At 55.9% G+C, this 24,943-nt stretch overlaps 1 protein-coding gene across 1 annotated transcript in view; it reads left to right on the top strand.

The window, feature by feature from the left end:
* LOC129210966 (uncharacterized) overlaps positions 1 to 24,943 on the top strand; it is an 85,806-nt gene that overhangs the window by 58,432 nt on the left and 2,431 nt on the right. Inside the window, exon 2 of the mRNA XM_054837408.1 lies at positions 21,514 to 22,566. Coding sequence (XP_054693383.1) covers positions 22,382 to 22,566 — 185 coding nt within the window. The 5' untranslated portion in view covers positions 21,514 to 22,381. The remainder of the gene's footprint in view (positions 1 to 21,513; positions 22,567 to 24,943) is intronic.

Genomic DNA, 24,943 nt, shown 5'->3' with positions numbered 1-24,943 from the left:
GCCGCCGTGCTGTGCGGGTGGAAGGTCCCTCCGGTACATCCCGGTCACCGTCACCCCTGTTCCGCGTCGGCAAACCATCCTGAGCATCTCTATGGGACCAGTTTGCTCTTTGCATAATTTCAATTATGTTTGATGATTAATTGCCCAACTGCAGGATCTCAAACAATGGACTGAATTGATTGAAAGCACGGTAATTCGTGGAGGGGGGGGGAAAATGCTTTTAAATGTGATTTTGCAGCAGATAGCGCTCCTTGTAAAGGATTACACGTGATGCTGGGGATGTAAAACAGCGTGGTTATGCAGATAGCTTTCCCAGCCAGGCTCTGGGCTGTGTCTCAGACACCTCCGTGTTTCCCTGCTGCCTTTGCCTCTCGCTTGGATCCTTTCCTGGGGCGCAGAGCAGTAGGGGGAGCGTGGGCGGTGTGGGGCAGAGGCGTGGGGCTGGCCGGGGCTTCGCTCCGGGAGGCAGAGATGAGAAGCCTTGCACAGAGGTGACTGCGCAGGGCCCCAGCCAGGGCCTCTGTGGGTTGGTTTGCACTTTTTTTTTTTCCAAGGGAAAACTATTTTTTTTGGGTTGTTTTTAAGGCAAGTGATTCTCATGGAAAGCTGATGTTGGCAGCGTAGTTCTCTGGTTTGTTCCGTTTTTGTGGAAAAGGATGGACACTCCCGTGCTGGTCCAAGCTCACGCTGGAATATTTTCATGGAAGAAAATAAAAGTTGTTTTTAAAAGGATCTGAATGGTTTCTGGAGATGTCCCAGCAAAGGCCGATAATGTTTTCGGTAATATTTCTTATTTAAAAATGTGCGTTTGGAGGAAAAGCGAAGCAGGCTGCGGGTCCCTGCGGGAGAGGGATGAGGAGAGCTGCCGGCCATGGGGGTGTGGGGGTGCCCGGGACCCCCCCGAGCCGCCGGGGCTCCCCCTCTCCGCACAGTATTTTAGAAAGCGCCTTTCCTAATTTATTGGTTTTGCGTCCTCGCAGGTGGGGAAATGGAGGGCAGCGCTGTGCAGCCCGCCTGCGAGCCTGGCTTCCCGGGAAAGCGGCGGAAGGACATTGATTTATGATCAAAAGGGAAAAAGCAAAGCAGAATAAAAAGAATACTTAAGACTTAAAAAACAGGGAAATCTCGTTTCTTCCTGTGTAGGTGTTACCTGGGAATCTTTCATGTTAAACTTAAATGGAATTAAGAATGAGGGGAAAATCACCCTGGGACTCGCGTGATCCTTGTAGCCCTCTATTAAAATTAATCCAGGCATTGATCTGTACAATTTATTAATAGCCCGGCACGGGGAGAGGAGCCGCCGCGATAAACAGCCCCAGCCCGGGCCGGAGCATCCCGGCTGCCGCAGGTTCCTCGCGTCGTCGTCACCTCGACGCCCGGTGATTTTATAATTGGTCTGAGTCGTTATCGTCCCAGCCCCGCAGAACCAATTAGCCATCGTCCTCCCTGACCCGGGCTTTCCGTGGCGGGGCTGTGGGGGGGAACTAAAGACTTAAAACGAAAAACCAAGAGCAAAGACCTAAATCTTTTTGGCTGCCTGATTAATAATCCTGTCAGGCCTATCACAGGCACTAAACAGTAATGCTGGTTGCAGCTGAATTTTTTATACTTTCTATTAATCTTTAATGATAGCTTGGTCACCTAGTCTCTTTTATCTTGTCAGATAAATGTATGGTTAACAGGATAATGAGATTTCTAAGGCTCTGTTCTAGCTTACAGCCATGCAGTGCATGGGGTGACCCCTGCCCCTGCCGGGGAGCGGAGCGGAGGTGATGGTAATTGCTGGATGTGCTGTGAATGTATTGGAAGCTGATGGATGGTTTAAACTTTGATTTGAGGTCAGGAGGTCCCTCGGCTCTGGAAGGCAACTGTGGTTTTATTACTTGCAGGATCTGATGGGGATGTAATTAGATTTAGCTATTGCTTTATTAATAAGTAATTGTTCCTACTATGGCTTTTGGTTAGCAAATATATTCCGCTGATAATTTAAAGCATTGATATGGCTTTATTTATTAATAAATGGGAATGTATATTTTCGCCCGTAGCAAAGACTAGCACAGAACTCTGTCCGGCCACTTCTCCCGGAGTGAAGGATTTGTTCTTTATTAATTCAATAATTAACCTAATTCTGGGACCTCGGCTCTGCCGTGGAAAGCGTGCGTGTGCCGGCTGCAACGCCAGCAAGCGTGCGTCTGTGCGTCTCACGCCGCGCGGGGTGCATGCAGGGGAGCACCCAGGGACAGGGACCTGGAGGGAGGCTGGGATCCCCGTGGGTGCTCAGCGCTGCACCCAAGCTCTCCCCCAGCTCGAGACGCCCCCCCCCGGCACCTGGCCCCCAGCCCCTGCACACCCGGGCCCCTCGGGGCACTCGTGGGGCTGCTGGGAGAGACCTGGGGCCGAGGGCAGGAGGGTTTGCTGGGCAGGGAGGACGTGAGCATCGTAGTGAGCATCCACGTTTGTTTATCTGGGTTTGCTCATCCAGGTTTGCTCATCCACGTTTGCTCACGGAGTCGGCTCTGGGCCGTTGGGAGCCCTCCGGACCCCTCACTTCCCCACCAGCTTGCTGAGGGTGCTCTCCCCCACTGCCTAACCCTCCCCATCACCCCCGGGGCACAGGTGAAGCCACCACCGTGGGGAGGGACCCCCAGGTCCCCTCCACCTCCCTGGACGCCCGCGGTGTCAGCGAGCTCAGAGCACCTCGGTTTGCAGCCCACCGCGGGAGACGCGTTGGGCTGGTCCCTGCTGGGTGCTTTTTCCTTCCCCTTTTCCTTATTCTTTTATTTTCCAGAGAGTGCTGGGCTAATGAGGTGTTCGTGGCAGCACCAGCAAGGTGCTGAGCGCCTCACCCAGCTGATTTCCAAAGGGCTGTGGGTGCTCGGCACAGGCGCACCGAAGCCGAGCGGTCCCTCTGCGCAGCCGGAGCAGGGCGCCCGTATTTTGGTAGCAGGATGGCTTTTTGTTGCTTTGCCGCTCAAAGGAGGCTCCTTGCATTAATTATGTTACCATGTAGAAAGCTCTGGTCTGTCATATTCTTTTTTTCTTTTTTTTTTTTTTTTTAGCTCTGTTTTTCATAAAGTGGTCCTAAAATGACACGGAAAGCAGCTGCTTAAGCAATTGTGCCAATTAATGGGTCTCTGAAATTAAAACGCCTACACAGTCTAGATGAGATTTCTCCAGGAGGGAATTCAGCAATTGTCTTCATGATAATCAGGCTTGACTTGTCTTAGCACACATTAATAAAAAAGCAAATGCATTCAAAGAGATGCCCTTTAGTGGAGAATATCCACAATATAGTAATGAGTCTCCAAAAAAAAAAAAGGGGGGGGGGGAGAGAGGAGGGATGCTGAGCTGGCTCCAGCCTTTCCTTGGGGGAGGGAGACTTGTAATTCATGTCATGGACTCGCTGGATTCTCTTGCTGCAGCTGCTGAATGTAAATCTCCGCTTGCTGCCGAGGCAGAGCAGTGGCATCGGCTAAATGCAAAGGTCAACGCGGGGTATGAACCGAAGCTGGGCGTACCGGGGGCTGCGGGGACCCCCCGCCCACGAGGGACGGGGATGGGGGCTCACCCGGGGGCCGCAGGGAGCAGCGCCACTGCCAAACTCGTTATTTCCTCCGCCTTAACGATGCCGTCCAGCATGGCCCTGCTGTAGGGGATGGCGAGGGGCTGGGGCAGTTGTGTGTGTCCCCCCGCCGGAGCTGCTGCTCCTGCCGCTGATTACCCCGGGGTTTCTCCATCCCGGCTGGGGGGCACAGAGGGACGGGAGGACAGGGGATGGGGTCTGCGCAGCGGGGCCGGGAGGGCACCAGGGGCCGGAGCAGGGTGCTGCCCTGCACCCCGCACTCCTCTGCCCAGCACAGGATGGGCACTGTGTCCCCGCTGCCGCCACCCTGGGCAGCCGGGCTGTTTCCAGCGGGATCTGCGGGACAGGCAGCGCCTGAGCTTGTTTGCGGCGATGCAAGGAGAGTCCCTGGCGTCGGGAGCGAGAGGCACTGCACGGTGCTGGCCGGGCTGCCGTGGCGGTTGGCACAGGTCTGGCTGGTGGCGGACTTGCCGTGCACCACGGGCAGCGTTGCAGGGGACGAGCACCGGGCACATGCCGGCAGCGGATCGCCCTGGAGCAAGCTGTCCTGCCGCCGCCTCGTCCTCCCCTCCAGCCCTTCGGCTCCAGCTTTTCAATCCCGGCTGGTGCCTTCTGCAAGAGGGCCCTGCGGGGGGTTTGTAGTTCAAGTGTAGGTTTGCATCTGACTGACAAGGGGGTTTGCTCCACCTGCAGAAGCTGAACATCACGGCCACCATCCACACTCGGGTTTTTCTGGCGTCTCCCTTGCTGGCTTGCCGCCGAAGGAGCTTGTGTCTCACCCGCGGAAACCTCACAGCAGGGTACGGCACGATGGCGCAGAGGTGTGTGGTTGTGAAGCAAGAGCTCTCCGCTCCGTTTGGCTCTTCTTGACTTTGTTTTCAGCTGAAGACAGGAGAAAAGAGAAACCTGGGCTCTTCAGTGGCCGTTCCTGCAGTGCGTGGTGGCGATGCTTGCTGTGTGTTGGGAGGAAGGCAGCGATGGTGGCAGGCAGGGGCAGGCACACGACACTGGCTGGTGTGGAGCTCAGCTAGCACCCACGGGCTCGTTCGGGAGGCGCACGGGCAGCCGAAAGCCCCCGGGAGCTGTTGGCCTGACAGCACGATTCCTACGCGTGGTGGGTGGCCGGCTCGCCCTGAGTCCAGAGGAGCTGGGTCCCATCGCAGCTCCGCTCCGCTGCACCCCTTTGGATGCTGAACCGCCCCGAAGAGAGGACGGGTCCCGTTGCTGTGCCCTGCGCCCTCCTACGGGGGGCTGAATTCGTGGCGGGTGCTTTTGTTGTTACCATTAATGTCAGGCGTGAGGAGGGAAACGTCGTGAGTAGTGCGAGGTGTTTATTTATTTTCCAGGTTAACAGCAATAATAAACTGCATTATCGCAGCAGCGTTTCCAGTGCCGTCCCACGAGCGTGCGCACAACGGCCGTGATAGTCCCGGGCTTTTTGCAGTGAAAACGCCGTCCCGGCGAGGCGCTGGTGCTAACGGCAGCGGTTACAACGACCTGCGTGAGCCAGGCAGGTGGCACGGGCCAGCCCAGGCAGGAGAGGAGGCTGCTTCGCTGCTGCTGCTGCTGCTGCTGCTGCTGCTGCTGCTGCTGCTGCTGCTCCGGCCCCGGCTCCCCAGCTGCCGCCCCTGCACGCCGGGGTGCTGGAGGGGCTCGCGGTGGAGGCACAGGCTCAGCCTGGAGCAGAAACCTGGGAAACCGACACCGAAGGGAGGGCAGGCTGGGGGGACCCCAAAGCAGGGATGCGCACCCCCTTCTTGCGATGCCCAAAGGGATGCGGTGTGAAGCTGCTTATGCACTTAACTGCAGGTCTGACCTGGAGGGAGGGACCTGGTCTGGCACCCGAACGTGACGAACTCCCCACATCCCTCCCCAGTGCATCGTTACGCTATTTTTGGAAACGGGGACTTGCATTGGTGTTAAGCGGCTGCCCCGTTTTTCTCCAATCTAGACAAGGTTTGACAGCATCAGTTAAACCACCCGGCTCTGTCTCGTGATGCTGTGCTGGGGTGTTTTGTCTAAGCATCACCCAAATGAAAAGGCAAACTCTGGGCACCCACGCGGGGATGCCCCACGCCCACAGCACCGTGTCCCGGCAGGGTCTGCCACCGTGGGTGAGAACCTGCCGGTGCTGCAGCCGCGTGTGCACGGGGTGTACGTATGCACGCCTGCAGGTACGCGTGTGCTGCAGCCCGAGGAACGTGTGCAATTATCCCTGCGTTAGGCACCTCGTTTCCTTCCCCTCTTAATTAACTGCTCTGGTGGTGGAGCTCTGTTTATGTTTGTTTGGCGGCTGCAGCCTTCTGACAGTTTGTCTGGAAAAGTCTTCCCCCCCCTCCCCGTTATTTTCATTTCAAAAATTTAAGAGGCTTTAAAAACAAAAGTATTTAGAGCAAACACGATCTTTCTGTATGCAAAATTGATGAAAGAAAAAGACTTACAGCTCTAAAATCCATGGCTGCTGCTTCTACGTGAAAGCAAAGGCTCGAGTTCCCATAAAACTAATTAGAGGGGGACTGGCACGAGCGGCTGCTGGCCTGGAGCCTGTGCCAGGGTCCCCCCGGCCGTGCTCCGGCTCTCCCGTCCCTCGCCGTCCCCCCGAGCTGCTCACGCTGCGCCTGCCCTCAGCACCGCTCTGCCCGGGGCCGGTCCCGCACCCCCCCGGGGTGGGCAGGGGCTGCCCCCGCGGCCCAGGAGGACGGGGCGTCCTGCGAAACATTCGTTGGGGTTTTTAATCCTCGATAGTGTTTTAGCTTTTCAGATCCATCCTGGTTTGAGCAAATATTTTGATTGCAACTAAGTGAGAACATAACAAATGCTGTTTAGACAAAAGCAACACATTCACTATTAGTTTTAGACAATTTGTCCTAATATTGTTTTGAATCGTGCATTTATTCCCCCATAAAGATTTGATTACTTTGCTTGTTTCATTAATCTTTATTTGTTTAATCATCTGCTAAATCTGTTTAATCATTGGTTTAAGTGGAAAGATTACATGAAGATATTTAATGCTTAGTGCCAGAGCTGCCCTGACATCTAATCCAGCGCTCTCTTACATCGCTTTTTATTGCCCTAGGTCCTTGTTTTGTGCAGCGAGCACCTGGACTCCCACCCGCTGGGATTTCCCCGAGTTGTCCGTCATTTCCCAGCCCTCCGCCAGCGGCGGGTGGCAAAACCAAAGAAGAAAACGCGCACAGCCTGCCTCCCCGCTGTAATGCAAATGTTTGCGCGGTGCCGGGGATGATGTGCTGGATGCGGCTCGCCCAGGTGGGGCAGGAGCCGGGCGCGGGGGTCCCCATCCCGGCCCCTCCGTGCTGCTGCCACCGGATTTTGGGACGTGAAGTGGATTCCCCTGGGAAGCAGTGGTGCAGCTGGAGATGGGCGCCAGCGTCTTTTTTACGGGGGATGTCGGGGGAATTGGGAGTCCTTAAGCTTTGGGGGCAGAAACGGGTCATTGCGGCTGGAGCAGCACCTGCAGGTTAAAGGCACCTCTAAGCCTGAAAAGAGGAATGTGTCTTCAGGCAATTTAGCAAGGACGCTCAGGGCAGTATTTGCTTTTTTCCCTGGCTTCTCCCCACTCTCAGACAGCTCACCAGCCTCGCTCGGCCGCCGCCGGCCACCCGTCCCGCTCCTCCCTGCCCCTGGCCAAGAGAAGGGATTAATATTTCATGCGACGGCCGTGTTTTCACTCGCAGAGGCTGGGTAGGAAACATGCAATATTTCACCAGCTCCCGTGTTTGTCTGCTCCTGTAATCAGCGGCCTCAATCACGGGTGTGATATTTTATGAATTAATAAAAAAAAGATCATGGACGGTCCGGCGGGACTCGGGGAGAAACACGCGCGGCAGAATTTTAACGAGCACGGTGGGGAATTTCAGCCCCGACGGCTTTGCTGGGGGGGGGGGATTTTTTTTTTTTTCTTTCCTTTTCTTCCCCTTTTTTTCTCCAGCATCCCTGTGGGGGTGCACGGTCCAGCCTCCCCAGGGGAAGGAGGTGCCGGCCACCCACCGGGCAGGGCTGCACCCGCGCCGGCACTAATTGCACCGACCATCCGGCAATTTGTGGCATGCACCGGGTGCTGGCGGATCTTTTATGGCAGATCTTGTACTCATTACTGAATAATTCATCGTTGCATTAATGTCTTCAGATCCCATCGCGCTCCCGCTCTCTCCTCCTCTCGCTGCTTCGCTCTGCCCACTTGGGAAAACTTTATTATGCCTTGCTCTGACGACAGAGTATACAGATAAAAGATAATTGCTTGGCTTGACTCCCCCATTGATATGAAAATAAGATTTAAATTATTCACTTCAGTTTAAAGGTTAGTTGAAGGTTATTACAGGGGATAAAAAAATCACTCTTCATAACATTTCTGTTGGAGATGAGACAGGTTTGAAAGGCCTAATTTGCACGGCAGGCCGAGGCGGCTTGTTGTGAATAAACCGAGAGACCCTCAAGAGATTTTAATCGCCAAGAAGTCAATTATTTATAAGCAAATTACGCTTAGCTGCTCGGATATATACAACACAGTTAGTCATGAATAGGGACAAGATGGAACCTATATAACTTAATATACCTCCCATTGTACAATAGCGAAATCTTTACCCGGCGCTTCCCTGCCGCTAATCCCGGCTGGAATTTAATGAGCGGCTGAATTTCGGGGGGGGGGGGGGCCTGATCCTGGCTCCCTTGGACTCCTGTTTATTTTATTCTTCCCCGTCGGTCTCTCGGCTTCCAGCCTCCATCTCCGGCTCCCTTTTGTGTTACCGCCTTGTAAATGGAATTAAAGGATTGTAAATTTTCCTGCCGAGCAATAGGTCTTGAAAGCGGGACGTCGCTTTGCCGAGCGATCGGCTTTACCCAAGCTTTCACTTAATGCTCTTTTATGTAGGAAACTATTTTAGCGTCTGGTGCTGGGAGAGTGGCAAATCTCCTGTACCGAGTTAATAATTAATGTCACGGCGCCTTCTGGAAGCGGGGCTGTATTTCAGCAGTGGGCTCGCCCTGACCGCAGCGCTCTCTATTAATCATCTGCAGTTGCTGCTATGCAAATAAATAGCTATGGAAAACCAAAATCGTTGCCCACTGTGCAACGGGATCCCAAGCCTCTGCATATATAATACGGCTGCATAAATCACTATTTCTGTATGACTATATACGTGTAAAGTATACATGTAATAGAGAGATTATGTATTCAGGCTTCAAACGTAGGTGCATTAAAAAGACATCTACATCTTCCAGTCGGATGCCTGCATTAATACAGGGAAATGCAAATGCGTTTCTCCGCCCTGGGGTGAGCATCGCTCCGGAGAGGAGCGGAGGGCTGGCAGCTCCTTCCCCCATCTCCATCGCGCTCGACAACCTGCTTTGCTGGAGCTGGCGATGCAGATGCCAAACATCACCGCTCAGTTGCTCCTGTGGCACCCCCCCCCCCCATGGTACCCGGGACCCCGAGGACCGGGGCTACCAAAGGCTCTCGGTCAGCGTGAGCCGGGCTGGCGCTGATGGTGAGTGCACCCCTGGACCCGGCTTTCGGTTCGTTATTGCTGTACCAAAGTCGGACGGCGCAGGCTGTGCATTCGCCTTGGGCTGCAATTACTTGAGTTTTGGGGGCAACTCCAGCTGAAGTAATGTATCTGTTTCCTGGAGTGTGTTTGGGGGGAAAAAAAAGCCTTTTCTTTGCCTCCGGCAGTGGTTTGTGATTGCTCTGGAGAGCCGCTCCAGACCCCAAAGTCGTCAGGACGGGCTCCTCTCGGGGATGCGCCGTGCTGGCTTCGCTGAGAAGAGGCCGCGGCTGGCGGAGTTAGGAGCTTTTGGGCAATTTCCGTATGGAAAACCCTCCCAACAGGGCAGCAGCTCCGGTGGCGGGGGGTTCCCATGGTCCTGGGTCTCCCCTGCCTCCACGGCCCCAGCGCACTGACGGTACCTTCGGCGGGCAGGACCTCAACGTGCTCTTTAACTGTTGTTCAAAGAATAAAATAAATCATTCTAGCTAAGAAGAGATCAACTCTAAAACCAATTCAAGCCACCGCAACGTGGCTGCTGTTGTGTTCCCTGCGTCCCTGCTGGAGATCATCGCTTCGACGGGGGGGTTACGGCGGGCTTTAGGACAGGATGAAATGATGCCCAAACCCAGCTACAGCGGGAAGGCAAGCCCGGCTGCGTGCCCCGCGGCAGCTTTGCCCGCTGCGCTTGCTTCACCTGTGCAGTGCAACCTTCTCTTTGGGATGTGAGAATTTTTTATCGCTTTTTAAAAATGTAATAACACTGTAAAATATTTGTCAGTCTGCTTTGGTTGTGTTACCGCTTGACTAGGATATTCTGCCTTGTGTTTTTTTTTTTTTTTTTTTTAAAATGCCACTGGTTTTCAATGAAATTGCCAAGTTTTGGCAATGGAAAAGGGTATAGGCAACAAACCGTGCAGTCTTCATTGGACCTAGAAGATATTTTGCTTTTTTAAACGAGGTTTTTCGCACACATCCTTGGGTACAGATTCCTATCGGTACAGATGTCTGCGTGTTGCGTGTTAAAAACACAGACCCAGTGTTTTCCAGTGGAATTTGAGATGGAAGAAGCATCGCAACATGCAATCCCCCTCCCCAAAGCCGGACTGTCCGAGCACCAGTGCTGCTGCTCACCTTCCTTTTGCAAGGGCGGCCGAGCCCGGCAGGGGCAGGACGGGCAGCGGCTGCTTTGGGGACGGGGTGACGGCAGCGCAGAGGCCCCCGGGAGCACCGTCCCCCTGCACGGGCTGCCCCTCGCCCCTGCCGCCCCGCACCCGGCTGGGGGGGGGGGTCACCCCCCATGCAGCACCGGCCGGGCTGTCGCTGCAGAGGTGCTGCTGCTAATCAGGCGTCTTCCTCCGCAGCGCGATCAGAAAGCCTGCGAGCTGTCAGCCAGCGTTATTTATGCGTGTATATTTTGTTTGAAATGAGATGTAGGCAAAGCCCATGTGTGCCTCCAATCTCCTTTGTAGCAGAAGAAAGGGAAGAGCAAAGAATATGTTTGCAATCACGTCTGGCCCTTGATTTGTAGCTTTGCTCGGTGTCGATCCGGGGTCTGGAGCGTACCTGCCTCTGTAGGAAAGCCGGAGCTGAGCTATTTCTGTATGCACAGAGGTGTCGTGTTCGAGTTAAACCCTTTTACCTTTTATTTAAAATTCACAGAGGCTTGACAGGTAATCTCAGGAGCTGGATCATTATGGCAGCCAAAGCTAACCTGTAGCAAACGATGCCTTGTAAATCCCCTGGCTAAAGTAATGGGCTTTATTCTGCCTCCCTTTTCTTTTCACAATTAGTGCTCCAGACCCCGGGGTGACAACCCTTGCTCTGCAGCAGGAGGATGACGGAGCCCTGCGAAAGCCCTGGGAGCTGCCGGTGCCCCGGGTGGGGAGCGAGCACAGCGCGTGCTCCCCTGGGCCTCCGGGCGAGAGGTGCGTGAGAAAGCCATTGCCCGCCGCGGAGCCATCCCGGGGTGCCAGCGGGGGCACGGGGGGGCTGTTCCCCCCACGCATGGCCCTTGGTGCTGGGCTGGCAGGAAAGTGCCTCTGGGTGTCCGACCCCTCCCAGGGCTGGGCGACGTGCTGGCAGCTCCGCTCAGCCACGGGGCAGCTATCGGGGGGCTCGGGGGCTCTCTGCTCCCCGGGCTCTGCCCTGCATTTGGGGTTCAGCCCCCCCATCCCAGGTGGAGAACGTGCAAAACCAGGAATTGTTCTCCGGGATGCCCTGCTTGGGTGCTGCGCTCGTCCGGAGCAGCCGTTGGTGCTGCCCGGGTCTGGCCCGTGCCGGTGGGCAACATCTGCAAATCTTATTGGCGTGTCGGGAGGGAGAGGATGCAAGACCCTGGGTAAGGCCTGAATGAATATGAAAATCCCCAAAGTCAGAGTCCCACGAAACACACCGGGCCCCAGCAAGTTTCACACAGAATCCTGCTGAGGTGAAAAAAACAGGGTGCAGATGGTCTTTACAGATACCCAAAATGACGATGACAACAACAGTGACGATGACGACGACGACAACGACGACGACGATAATAATAATAATAATAATAATAATAATAATAATAATAATGATAATAGCGGCAGCCTGGCTTCCCTGCAGCCCCAGCCCTGTCTCCACAGTCCCGGCACGGGGGCTGCTGCCAGCTCTGCCAGAGCGGTGGAAGCCGTGGTCTGCGTTTTCGCCCAGCCATTGCACGGTGCCTGGGCGGGGAGACATTAGTGAACTAATTGGGTGGAATTGGTGGAGCTGGAATACATATTGATGGGGTTGTCAGGATGATTATATTGCTGAGGGCATGTACAGCTGGGGAGGGAGCGCTTTGATCTCACAGAAACCACATTGCCGTCTCCTGTTCTCATTATCAGAGGTGCCTTGGGAGCCTCTTTTAAAGCACCCTGTCCCCGGGACCCGGGAGGTGAAGAAGGCTGCGAGGTGAAACGGCACAGGGACGACAAGCGCCATCGCTGGACCCTGCTCCGGCAGCGGTGCGACCAACGCCGGCCAGAAACGGGGGAGACTCGGCATCCCGTGCCCGCGCCTGTCCCGGTATCCACGGGGAACGGCGCTGCTGATTACCTGGGGAAACTCCGGTAGTGACCGGCCTTGCTTCAGACGCAGAGCGTGCTTTCCTTGCTGCACCGTGACCTCCGGCACCGGGTATCAGCTTTCCTGGTGTTAAGTGCCCGGGAAATGAAATACCGATCAGGGGAAGAATTGCTTAGGAGAGGTAAACCGGAGTGCCCCACGTGCGGCAGCATCTCTGGGCGTTTCTGGGGGGGGAGGAGGAGGTGCCAGCAGCGCTTTTCCCCTCCGGAAACCCCGCTGCCTTAGGGAAGCTTGGAGCAGAAAATACTGCCCAGCTTTTTAGCAGCTAGCGATGAGGCTGGGCCCCTCGTGCACTCCCACGTTAGCCTTCCCTCCATGTTCAGAAGTATAAAAATTCCTCTTAAATCATTCAGTGCTTCTCTAATGTATTCACAACGTGGACTATAGAACAAGATCTGAAACACTCTTTTTTCCAGTAAGACTATTAAATGGTGACACTTTGACACCAGCAAGAAGTATATGAGATTAAAAAGTAAAAACTGCATAGAAATCTAAGTGCCTTCACATACTGTTAGAATAAAAATTGCTGTTAGGAGCATTAAAATAGACTACTTGTCAGGAGCGACGGATTCCAGAAACATGCCTGCTGGTTTCTGTGGCATCGATGCATGTGGTTTCCTCTCAGGTAAATTACAGAGCACTTAGAGGAGGCAGAGGATGCAGGCATCGGGGCGGAGGATGAAGGTGCGGAGGGAGGGCGGCACGCTCCTGGACCGGGGCTGGGGCGCAGCCTCTCCTCCTGGCCGATTCGGCTGGTGAGGCACTCGTGGGGTCCTGGGGAGCCCGTTTCATCTGCCCGTGACATTTGAAATCCCCTGGAGGCAGCTGGTGGATGAAAGCAGGAGACGAAGGAGCCGGCTTTTCTTGGCACGATTAATCATTTATTAGCTAATCAAGAACGCTCGCAGGAGATGAGGAGAGCGAGAGAATCTCATTTCTAACAGGAATTAGTTAGCTTACAGTTATTTTTTCCCCTTTACTCTGATTTCCCAAGGAAATGATGCTTGCGGAGATCTGCTTTTCCAGCAGCCCCCCCCTCCCTGCCCCCCAGCACCCCGGGACCCCCTCGCAGCCCGGCTGGGCTGACCCAGAAAACCACTTGGTGTCTGAAATACGCAGCACAGAGCAGCGAGGAAGCAAGGGGCGCTGGCCTTCGTCAGGTGAAACTGCTGCTGTTGCTAACACGGGGATCCTGCCCCACGCGCTGCCCTGGGTGGCACGAAGGAGCCGCGGCGGGCTCCGGGTTGCAGGCAGCCCCGCGGACCCCCGGCTCTCCCCACAAATGCAGCGTGGTGCGCGCGGGCGCCGTGATTAGCTGACCCCAAAGGCTGCTGGCTGTGGGAAGGATGTTCTGGCACCGCGGCCGGCGACTGGGCACGTGCCAGACTGGATTGACTCCTGCTTGGTGGTGATACCGTTCTGCCCAGCGGGAAGCTCTTTGAGTCGGCGCTGGCGAGGCAGGAGCGTGCAGCACGGGGCAGAGCGGTCGCACCGTCAGCCCTGTCAGGGAGAAGCGCATTTACAAGCCAAGGCAAATCTGCAGCTGTCGATGCTGCTGAGCGGCGCGCACGCCGACACGGCTGTACACGGGTTTTGTGCTGGCGCGGGTTAGCAGGACCGTATCCTGCGGCGCGGAGGTGTGCGTGGAGCTGCTCCCGGGGCAGGTAGCGTCACTGCGTGTAAGGCCTCAGTGTCCTCACGGGCTCCTGATGCGCGGCGCTCTCCATCACTCTCTGATGCGCGCAGCGAAAGGAGGCCGGGTGTGGATACGAATATCTTCCTGGTCGCTCACCCTTGTCATCTTCGGGAAAACACATCTTGGAGGGATGCTGGCACGGGAAGCCATCAGCGCTCCGCCTCTCCCTGCCAAGGTCAAGCCTAGGGCTCCGGCAGTCAGCTTGGCTGGCACACCCCCATCGCCACCTTGTCAGCATCGTTTCTTCATGCCCTACAGACAAACGTGTCACGGCCCGGAAGACAGAGGGAGAAATGGGAGAGGTTTGTCGCTGTCAGGAGCCCAAGCGGGCAGCGGCAGGAGGAGCCGAGTGTCCGTGGGAGCTGGAGGACCAGGAGAAGTCAGGCGGGGGGAAGCAGCTCGCCCCAGCCCTGGCTGCAGCCCAGCCTGCGCACGGGAAGGCGGCCAGATCCGGACCCGCTTGCCATAGTGCCACGTGCGTCCCAGCAGCATCTCTGCCCTGGCACGGAGGGAGGGACAGGAGCGCGAGGGACGCTCGGCGCTCGGCCGGGTCCCAGGGAAGGGCTCCCTGGGATGAGATGTGCGAGCAGAAGCCGGAGCAGGCAGGGCCAGGATCTGTGGCTGCTCCAGAGCGGAGCGCTGCCCTGAGCTCTGCACCAGCCCTCAGTGCCGGCGCTGACTTTCCGAGTTGTGGGAAAACACACCCTCTCCTGAGCTGCGGTTCTCCAGAAAGATCCCTGGAACCTCCTGGAAAGGCACCGCGGGCATCAGACCGGGAGCTGCGCACAAGGCTCTGCAGGGCTGTAGGGCATCCGCCTCTGCACGGGTTTTCCCGTGGGGCTTGAGGGCTGCTGCTGGCCACCGCCGCCTCGGCCCCTTTCACGGGAGAAGCAAAATAATTAGTGGCTTTTGTTCAACCTCCAGCTCCTGGAATCGTGTTAGGTGAAAATCTCCGCTTCCTAAAAAGAGAGTCAGATTTCAACCTTCGTGGCTTGAAAAAATGAATGCTAGTCTCTCAAACTAAATAAAAATAAGACAAAATATATTACGTTTTAAAATCTTGTGACATTTTGGGGACTGACTCATGATTTTTGAATGTTTGGAACCAGTAACACTGCAATCAATTTTGCTGCTTCCTTGGATGATTGCTTTCAGAGAGGTTTTAATTCTACCATAAATACTTCAGCTTTACAACAGCAGTCTCAGTCAGATATGCAATAATACCCAGTTCTGCATTTCAGGTAAGGCTTTAAACTAAATTAAATCTCCTCAGTATAGCTAATCAGAGATTAGCTTTGATCACAGTTTGTTAGCCCAGGCCAATCCTATTCAAATCCTCTGGCAGACCTAATATCGAGAGTGCTTTGTCCTGCGCTTATAACGTGAAGCCCCATCCCCAGGGCAAGGCAGGGGAGATTTTTTTCTCTTCTACTTTTAGATGTTTCTCTACATATGGTGAAAGGTCTCTCCGGTGCAGTCGATGTGTCCCGTGCCCTGGGACGGTTGGCGGTGGATGCCCTCTGCATGTGGCTGGCCAGGCAGGCTCCGGCTTCAGGTCCGACCTGTACCAGGTCCCAGCCTTCCCGCTGGGCTTTCCTCCCTTGCCCTGCATCCAACGAGAGCGTGGGGATCCGGACTGGAAATGGGGAGAGGTATTGGAAAGGGGAGTTGGGGTGTTTTGCTAGAGCCTGGCTATAAAGTAACCAAGAATGGCACCACGTCGAGATCCTCGAGTTCAGATTTAGTAATTGCTATTTGCTGCTTTCTACTTTATTAAGTGTATCCTAAAGCGATGGAAATGGCGTCTTGCTCTTCCAGCATAAGGGGTGCAACACCGGAGTGACATGAGGTGGGACCTTGGCACAGCAGAGGTTACGTTCCAAGGGATCCCAGAGCGGAGCGGGGTCTGCAGAGGTTGCTCTGCCTGCTCCTTGCAGCACATGTTTGCAGTTGCATGCATCGACGTGCACGTGCACGCGCGTCTGCTAACCGTACGGTGCCCCGTCCCGCACCTCTACGCGGTGTGAGCGTTGCCGTGTCCTCTGCCAGCCGGAGCAGAGCCAAGGACAGGCGCCGGGCTCATTTTGCTGAGATGCAGCTGCAGAGGACACAGCGTAACGTGGGAAGCCTCGCTCCGAGCTCTTCCTCTCCTGTACCCGGCGCACGGCACTTGTTGCCCTGCTGTAATGAGTTGAACCAACCCTTTCTCCTGGTTGGAAATGTCCTCCGTTGTTGTTGTTCCTCTGTATTATTTATAGCCTGGTAAGTGTCTGAGGTCACAAATGCTGATATTGAGCTTACTTAGCTACCCAGCAGTATTCTTGTTTGAAACAATACGGTTTGACTGTTGCTATCGATTTTAGGGGGTTGTGCGATGGGTAAGAGTTCCTTTGAGCCAACTGGTATATTAAGCAATCATTTCTATAGCAGATGACATAACTCCCCCGGCATCAGTTTGCCCTAATGGGCCTGGTATTACTCATGTGCTAATTGATTGGGCATGGAGAGGAAAAAAGCTAAATTCACTTGCGAGGTGATTTTTATGGCCAGGCTCATAACAGAGGTAATTTGCTGAAAACGTTCAGTCCCTCTCCGGTTATGTAGCATCATCTGTGTTCCTGCACTCCATCTCCATGTCGCGCTTCAGTCAGCAAACCGGGCTCTGTTTGGGGCGTCCGAGGTAAAGTCCCCGAGGAGTCTCCGTGGCAGAGAATTTCTTCCTTCTCTGGGTTGTGCTAAAGCGTAGATGGAGATTGGGGCGGCACGGAGAGACTTGCCACTGGCTCCGCCGGGGAGCCCCAGTGATGTGGGACCTTGTGCTCCGCTTCCCGGCCCCAGGGTGGGCTTCAGAACAGCTCCAGTTGTCCTGTTGAAACACTCTGTTTTGAGTAAAAATGTTTCTGCAGCAGTCAGAGAGAGTTTAATCCCCAAAACGTTTGTGCCTGCATCTCCTGTGCACAAATCCCCAGGGATGGGGAAATGAAAGCAAACCCTCCTCCTCCACTGCTGAGAGACCTGGAAGTTTAACAGCCCTGGGAAGGTGGTGAAAACCTTGGCTTGATGTCTCATCCCAAAGGCAGCCCCTTGAAATCCCCCGCTTTGTCCCATTTCTCTGTCCGGGCGATGCTCAGCTGTGATGGGAACAACCTGCCGAGCCCGGGCGGGTGGGCAGCACCCCCGCTCGAGGGCAGATGCTTTCAGGAAATTTTCTAACAGATGAGGGCTGGTGCCTTTGAAGTCCCCAGCTGCCTGCCTGAAAAATCAAAACTGGAGCGTAGAGCAGCTTGGAATATCACTAGATCTTGGAAGAGATGTCAGAGACTGGTCCTCATTATCTCGCCAAAGACTGATGGGTTTCTGAAGCCGACAAGGTGAGCCCGTGTATGTGTAACGGCACGTAACACCTAGCTAACCTGAAATTGCTGAAATTTTCCTGGACCTGGAAGAAAGCCAGTCAGTTCTGCAGACAACCCCCCCCAGAGGATGACACCGTTGAGCCACATCAGATGCACTGTAAAATTTTGGGCAGTCCTTTGGTTGGGACTGAGGCTGGGAGACAAATGCCGAGGTATCCCCATCCATCCCAGCAGAGCAGGAGCTGGATCAGCCCTTCTCCAGGCGGCGTGTGGGATGCTGCTGCAAGGGAGTGACGCTGGCTCCATCGGCGTCAGGCCAGTGCAGGGAAAAAAAATGCTTCTGTCATCACACGGATGGGTGGGGAACCTCAGCGGGGACCGGCCGTGGCCATGGTTTTGGGAGGGAAGCCTTGAGAGGAGGCTTGACGAAATGACGGGGGCCGGCGGGAGGTCTGGCCCCTTTGCCCAGGGCCCCGTCAGGTGAGGGTCTGCAGGGACCCCGGCAGGATCTCCCTCCGCCTGGGGCCTCCTGGCTTTGCAGGAGGAGGACGGTGAAGGGAGACGCGGGAGGTGACACGGCACCAGCTGCCACCCCCTTGTCACCGAGGCGGCTGTGTCCCACGGAGCAGCCACGCGTGAGCGGAGCAGCGGTTTGGAGCGGCGACAGCGGAGACGGTTGGAGAAGGAGCTGCCGGGCCGGGCCGCGGCGGGAACCTGCGGTTCATCCAGCGGGAACGCTTCCCACGCGTGGCCGCCCCTTCGGGGCCGGGCTGAGGGTCCCTCCGCGGGGGGGGATGAGGATTGCTGGGGGGAGGCAGCGCCGTCGCCCTCCCGGGGGTTGGGGTTGGGGTTGGTTCCCCCAGCGCAGCCACGCTGGAGGGGCGGGGGGGGGGGGGGGCCCACGGGGCGGAGCGCTGCCCCCCGCGTACCCCGCAGGTCGGTCTCGGGTGGGCGGCGGCGCGGGGTGGTGCACGGCCGGCCACAGCCACACGGTGGTAGGAGAGTCCCTCCGCGGAGAGCGGCGGGACGGGGCTGGGGCTGCCCGCGCCGGCCGAGCCCCCCCGCCCAGCGCCCCCCCGGCAGGGCCGACCCCGGCGTGGCGGGCAGCATCCCTCCGCTCCAGCACCCTGCATCCCCCGGGCTGGGTAATGCCTCCAGCCGCCCCTTCCTCCCGCTCCTCCTCCTCCAACCGGCTCCCCGCCTTCATCCCCGCCAGCTGCAGGGCTGGATCAAAGCGGGGAGGCTGCGGGGCTCGGCTGCCTTCTGCTGCCCCCGAGGGCCCCCCGCACAGCCGCTGTGTCACAGGCGTTTATTTGTTCGGTCGGGATATTTGCATCCCGCTCTGGTTGCGCTGTGAGTATCTCCAGCCCTTGGGGAGCTGTTTGCTTTGCTGTGACCTTTGTATCCGTGGAAGAGGCTCCGGACAAGGTCAGCTTTAATAATAACAGGGCTGTCTTCCTGCGATCGATACGGGCGCTCTCCCCAGCACGGCTCCCTTCTGCACCGTCTGCACATCGCGGTCCCTCTATCAGACGGTGTCACCACCAGAAATGACGTTAGAGACGCACAGACTCCAAACGCTGAGTGGATGGAAGTTTTACTGCTGCCAGAGAAGGAATTTTCCTCACCTGTTCATTTGGTCCAAAGTAATCCCTTTCTCAAACTGGGCAAACAGTTTGGCTTGGCTGCCCTCCCGTCACTCATCAGCAAAATATTTAATGGATCAATAGCCCCGTGGCTAAACCCTTCGCAATGCTATCAATGAGGCTGTGTGCTAACAGGGCCATCCAGACGTAGCTATTTAATTTGGGTGAATTGTGTAATTCCGATACCCTCTTGCACAGCTTACGACAGGTTGTTTAGAGACTTCGGAGTGTATAAAATCTCCTTTTCTTAAGGAGATTTCCAAAACAACACTACCTCCAGGAGAAAAAAATGAAAAGGGGTGCAGTGCCTCGGCGTTTTCCCGGCAGAGCGCTCTGGATGTAGGAAAGCTCGTTAAGGAGCTGTGCATCGGCAATCTCCGTCAGAGCGGGGCGGGAGGCGAAGGGCTGCGTCGCAAGGGAGCAACCCCCTTCGAAGTGTCATAGAGCAAACTCCAATTGTTGGCATTTTCTGCAAAGGAAAGTGCCCTCACATTCCTTTCGGGTTAATGAAAACATTTCGCTGCAGGTTTGACTTCACATGTAGTTAAACCTGTAAGAGATAATAGTAACAATAGGTAATGACAACACCTCAGCAGATTAAACCCCAACTTTTTACGTGATGTCTCTGTTGGAGAATTCCTGTTCATTTCTGGAATGGTTTGTGCAATGCGATGAGATCGACAAAGTGTTATTTCAGCTTCAGGGGGGCCACAAAGGAGCAGGATGGGGCTGCAGGAGCTCGAGCTCCCCGTGCCCTCCCACGGGCTCTTCCGTCTCCCAGCACCCACCACAGCACCCATGGCCCCAGTGCCCTTGCTGCACCCAAGCGCGTGGGGAGCGGAGGGGTCGCGTTAGTCCTTTGAGAGGCTACGGTGGGGCCATCCCGTGTAAACTTGCTGGAAATTAAGGCCATGGCGGATAGCAAAAAAACTCGTGTATAAAATGCTGAGGCGCTGGGCAGCATCGGTTTGGGCTTCCAAAATGCTACATCTCAGCCCAGGGCTTATATTTGCCCGACTTCGAAGCTTCTGAAATCCAAGTTCTGCATGTGAGGAACTTTAAATTGCATTGGATGGGGAATGTTCCCTTGTGCAGCTGATTTATAAGGCAGGACGGCTGCGGGCCTGACCACGTAAGTGCTCAGCTGTTCAGCTGAGCTTTGCTCCAGGCTTCATTAGGAACATGATCACACCCAGGCTGTTCGGTGGCTTTGGCCTCCTTTCGGAGTGTGCTACCAAAGGGATTTTATTTCAAAAACTCAAAAAAAAAAAAAAAGAAAAAGAAAAAGAAATAGAAATCTTCATTCTGAAAAGCACATTTCTTTCCTGAGCAGCGGGAGACCTGGCTGGCCAGCAGCTCTCTGCAGCGCAGCTCTCCTTCTGCCCAGGACCCGCAGAGCTCCCAGAGGAAACCCCGGCACCCGCACGCTGCCCGTCGCTCCCGCTGGACGCCCCCGGGGGCACCGAGCAGGGCACGTCACCGCACAGCCGTGACCGACACTTCCACGCTGCTCCTGGTGCTGCATAACGACTTCATCGCGGTCAGCGATGCTCCGGTGTTTCTGGAAATGCTGGCAAACCCATCTGCTAAACACTTTTCTTCCCTCGTCCTCCAGGCTGCTGCTCCCCACTGGCGTTTCACCCGCTTCCCAGTGCTTCCCAGTCTCCTGCGGCTGCAGCGACGAGGGGGTCCCTGGGGAGATGAAGGGTTGCACCTTGGGGTGCGGCGGGTCGGCTCGTCGCATCCCTGCCCAGAGAGGATATATATACAAAAAGGATGCTGCGCTGGAACAACCCACCTGGCGTGGGCTGATGAACCCGAACACGGACCCCTGTGCTCCTCCTTCCCACCGTGCTTTCGGTGAAACGTCGTGGCAGATGGTTCTCTGCTTTTCTCCCCAAAACTGAGGCGGGGGAGCCGGTCGGAGGAGCGGGAGCAGCCGGAGCCTGCCGTTAGTCCCCAGGCTTGTAGCCTGGTGTTCGGCATTTAACCCACGGCTCTGGCATCTCCTAGCCGGGACTCCCGCCTCTGCCCCAGAAAAACAAATCTGATAAACAAATGCTGGTTTGCAGCAGCAGCCGGGCAGGCCGGGAGCTCGTGGCCCTGCCGGGGCTGCCCTGTCCGGGGCTGGGCTGGCCCGGGCGCCCCGGCACCGCGCTCGGCTCTGCGCTGCCCTCTGATTTTTCTGGGTGCCTTTGGCCGTGGTATTGAAGGGTGTGCAGGTAACGAAACCGCATCTCAGGGTTTTGTTTGCATGCGACAGGGAGAGCTGGTAGGTGCTGGGTCTGCAATAGCTCATCTGGAGAGAGGGACAAGTTTTCCAAAAGGAAAGCTTTTGCTCTTGGGGAAAAAGAAAGTCTGGAATTTTCGTTAAAAAATATAAAGTAATTAGCACGTTTTCAGTGACCAGTTTCAGGTGGTGAGTATTGCTTTTGATGACAACTGTCAATTGCTTTTGATTATAGCTGCCACGGCTCTTCGCTGGTGTTGTCTGGAATTAAAATTTCACTAGCAATGCTTTTAAAAAACAATGCCAGCTTTATGAGGGCTTTTTTATTGAAATGTGTTATTTCAGTTAAGGTGAATTCAAACAGCATTTGCTGCCACGCGCTGTATCTCTTTAACGCAGGTGATGTGTGGGGATGCCGGTGGCATCCTGCTCGCCCGTGCTTGGAGCACCCGGTGCCATTATCTGTGTTTGAACAGAGGGAAACACGAGCAAAACCAACAAACGGCCGGCGAGGAGCTGTCTGGGATCGAGTCAAACCAAGGAAAGCTGGGATTTATGGGGGGAAACGACAACTTTTTTTTGGTTTCAGGCGAGGCTGAAGGCACATCTGTCCCTGGACCCTTCCACAAACATCTGGTGCATAAGGCAGCAGCAGTATCCAGCCAGCTAAATTGCTAGTGGGAGACCAAGCCCTCGCTGTGATTCAGGCTGAATAACCACAAATGGTTTGCACTCGCGGCGGGCTGGGATCCGCGGCCGATGTGGCTGCCAGCGGGGTCCGGTGGCCACTGCGAGTCCCCGTCGGCTGGAGGTGGCCGCTCGGAGACATGGCCAAGGCGACTCCGAACCGGCTTCCCTCCGTACCTGGGGCATGGGGAGGGGATGCGATCCAGGCAGCCTCCCGAGGAGCCCTGCACTGCCAGCGCGCTGAGCCGCACGCTGCTTTCCTGACCTAGTTTTGGGTTGGTTTTTTTTTTTTCTTTTTCACAGATGAGCACTCCATCTGCAAAAGATTGTTTCTTGACATGAAAAATTTACTTTTTAATGGGCCAAACTGCTGCAGTCTCTAAGCTGGATCCAAAATAACCTCTTAGCACATCGCTCTAAAGGGATCTCCAGCCATTGCCCATAAAACTGAAACACAGTTTGTACTAAAAAGCCATTTACAAGCCATTCGCTCCTTGTCTTCTTGGTTTCGTGCAGTTGTTCTAAAGCTCCAGCACTTGCTTCTGGAAATGGAAAGTGATATTTTGGAACCACACTGCTTATGGCTTGTGTTTTCGAGTTACAGCAAGCTCAGAAATCAATACATTTGGGGTTTTTTTTTTTCCTCCTCCAGGACCCAACAGTGGAAGAAACGCCAGTGGGTTGCCCATGGGGAGAGTCGTGGCCAGCGGTAACAGATGGGGAAGCGCTCGGGGCCACTTGCGGGACCAAACCTGGCAGGGGAAGGTGGGTGCTGCCCCGGGTGGGGGTAAGACCCACGGCACGAGGTGGGTGCCTCGGGGCGAGCGAGGGGTGAAGCCTGGTGGAGCACCACATCCACGCTGTGCCAGCGGGACACAGGTCTCGTGCCGAGGGGATTTTTATGGCCGAGCTGCAGCAGCCAGACGCTGCAGCCTCTGCAGGAGGTGAAGTGCTGGTGCGAGGGACAGGGCAGCCTGTAAGAGCCCAGCTTTGCAACATAAACCCGTCCCGGGAGACTTGCAGTCTCCCACGTCCTCACCAGCTCCTTACGTGCGGCTAGGCTCAGCTGTAGCAGATGCACGACCACGCTTTAAGTGCGTCAGGTCCCGACGCTCTCTCGCAACGGACCAGCCCGGGGAAGCTCATTTCCACCAGCACCAGGCAGAAGAGCAGTTCCCCGTGGAAATGCTGCCGCCTGCTTGCTCTGCTACCTGGGCATCCTGCCTGCCTTCAAAACATCCAGAGGAAAAAATAACCACGGGGAGTAAGACATAGTTTTCTTTGCTAAGAAGTAATAGGTGCGGCAGGCCCAGAGCAGCTCGGGCAGCTGGGGTGGGGGGCTCAGGGACCTGCCGGAGCAGGGTCCTGCCGCTGAGCTCTGACACCGGAGCCGTCTGCACGCTTGGCGCTCTCAATTCCTCCTCCCCGAGAGGTCTGCAGGCTTTTCGGCATGCCCTTCGCCGCCGCGCTGGGCTGGGTCAGAGCGGCCGCGTAGCATCCCCTCTTTGGCGAGCGCTAATTGCAGAGAGCTGACGACGGGGCAGCGGTGGTGGCTCAGCACGTGCCACCCCCCAGGCTTGGTGGCCCCGCCGGAATGCCACTACCTGGCTCGGGCATCTCCGTGGCCTCCAGCGAAGTGCAGCAGCATGCTCTCTGCAGAGGGGGGGGGATGTGTTTTGGTGTCGGTGCATTGCTCACAGGTAATTGGTAGCATCCAATCAGCCCGGCAGTGAGCAGGCAGGGAGCAGGCAGGGAGCAGGCAGGAGCACCAGGGCTGCCCATGGACCACGGCACTCCTCTTCCCAGAGCCGCTGGAGCGGCATGAAAGTGCCTCATCTCGCCCTTAATCTTCATCTTTTGTTTCCAGCTTTTAATTGTGAAATATTCTGTGTGCGTTTTGTACGCATAATTATGGGGCAAAAGATGGTGATAAAATAGTTTAAATTAATAAGATTATTAAGTAACCTCTGCTGCTGGTAATTCCTCACTCGAACAGGCGCGCAGTTCACTGTAATTAGTTTTCTGCTTCGCTGGAGCATGCTTAAAGGAGCTTGGAGGTTTTTTTGGGGAGAGAAGGCTGGAAAGCCGAGCTCACAGCAGAACAGGCTTTTGTCAATGGAAGGTGACAGTGGGGCAAACGTCCTTCCTGGCCTCCCACGGCACGGTGTGGTCGTGGGGGCTTGGTCTGTGTGGTGGCACGGAGCGAGGGGATGGCTCTGCCCTGCTGGGTCACTGGTGGGGGGCATCGGTGGGGGGCACTGGTGGGGGGCACTGGTGGGGGGCACTGGTGGGGGGCATTGCTGGCTGCCCGCTGCCCCCTGGGCTCTCTGCCCGCAGCAGGACCCCCTGGCAGAGGCTGCTCCGGTGCCTCTGCTCACAGCTCGCACGGTCCATCAGCACTTCAGTAATCGCCCCATTTTGCCAGACCCCCCCCCCCACCCTGTCGTATGATTATTTTTTTCTGTGGGTGACTGGCTACTGCTGCACCGGTGGCAGAGCGCTCTGAAGGGTGGTGCCAGATGAAAGGAAAGCCTTGCAATTTATTGCCCGAGGAAATAACGAATAACAGGTCAATGCCATCAGCCTGGGTTTGCAGAGATAATCAATGGCTTCACAGGCAAATCATCTTGTCTGGGCCACAAAACAAGGTCCTTCTGCAGGGAAGGAGGGTGGATAAGAGTGTCCTCTTGTCTGCAGTGGTGGTCAGTGCTGTGCAGGCAGGGCGCTGGCTTGGTTTTCACATTAATTTTATTAATTTTCATTCAGATGGAGTGCTGGATGTGCAGCCCCAGGGCAAGCTGTGAGCGGTGCCACCGTACGGTGCAGCCGCCCGACCGTGAGCATCCCTGCACCGACAGCGTGCCTGCCTGCACCTCTGCCTGCACCTCTGCCTGCCCGCACCTCTGCCGCACGGCCGTGTGCCGCACACAGCCATCGGTTCAGCCCCGGCGGGGAAGGGCTGCTCGGGAAGCAGGGCCCACGCTGATAATTTTGGGGGGACGCGTGACTCGCAGGCGGAGGGCGGAGGGCTCGCGCCCTGCAGCACGGCCGGAGAGCAGGGCTCCGCGCAAGGCATCGCAGGGCTGGCGATTGCTGCAAATAAAGCCAGTGGCCAATTTTGCAGTGTCAGTCGTTCGGCAGT

Source organism: Grus americana, chromosome 10 (assembly GCF_028858705.1).
Source record: "Grus americana isolate bGruAme1 chromosome 10, bGruAme1.mat, whole genome shotgun sequence".
Lineage (NCBI taxonomy): Eukaryota > Metazoa > Chordata > Aves > Gruiformes > Gruidae > Grus > Grus americana.
This window is presented reverse-complemented; position numbering and strand designations above follow the sequence as displayed.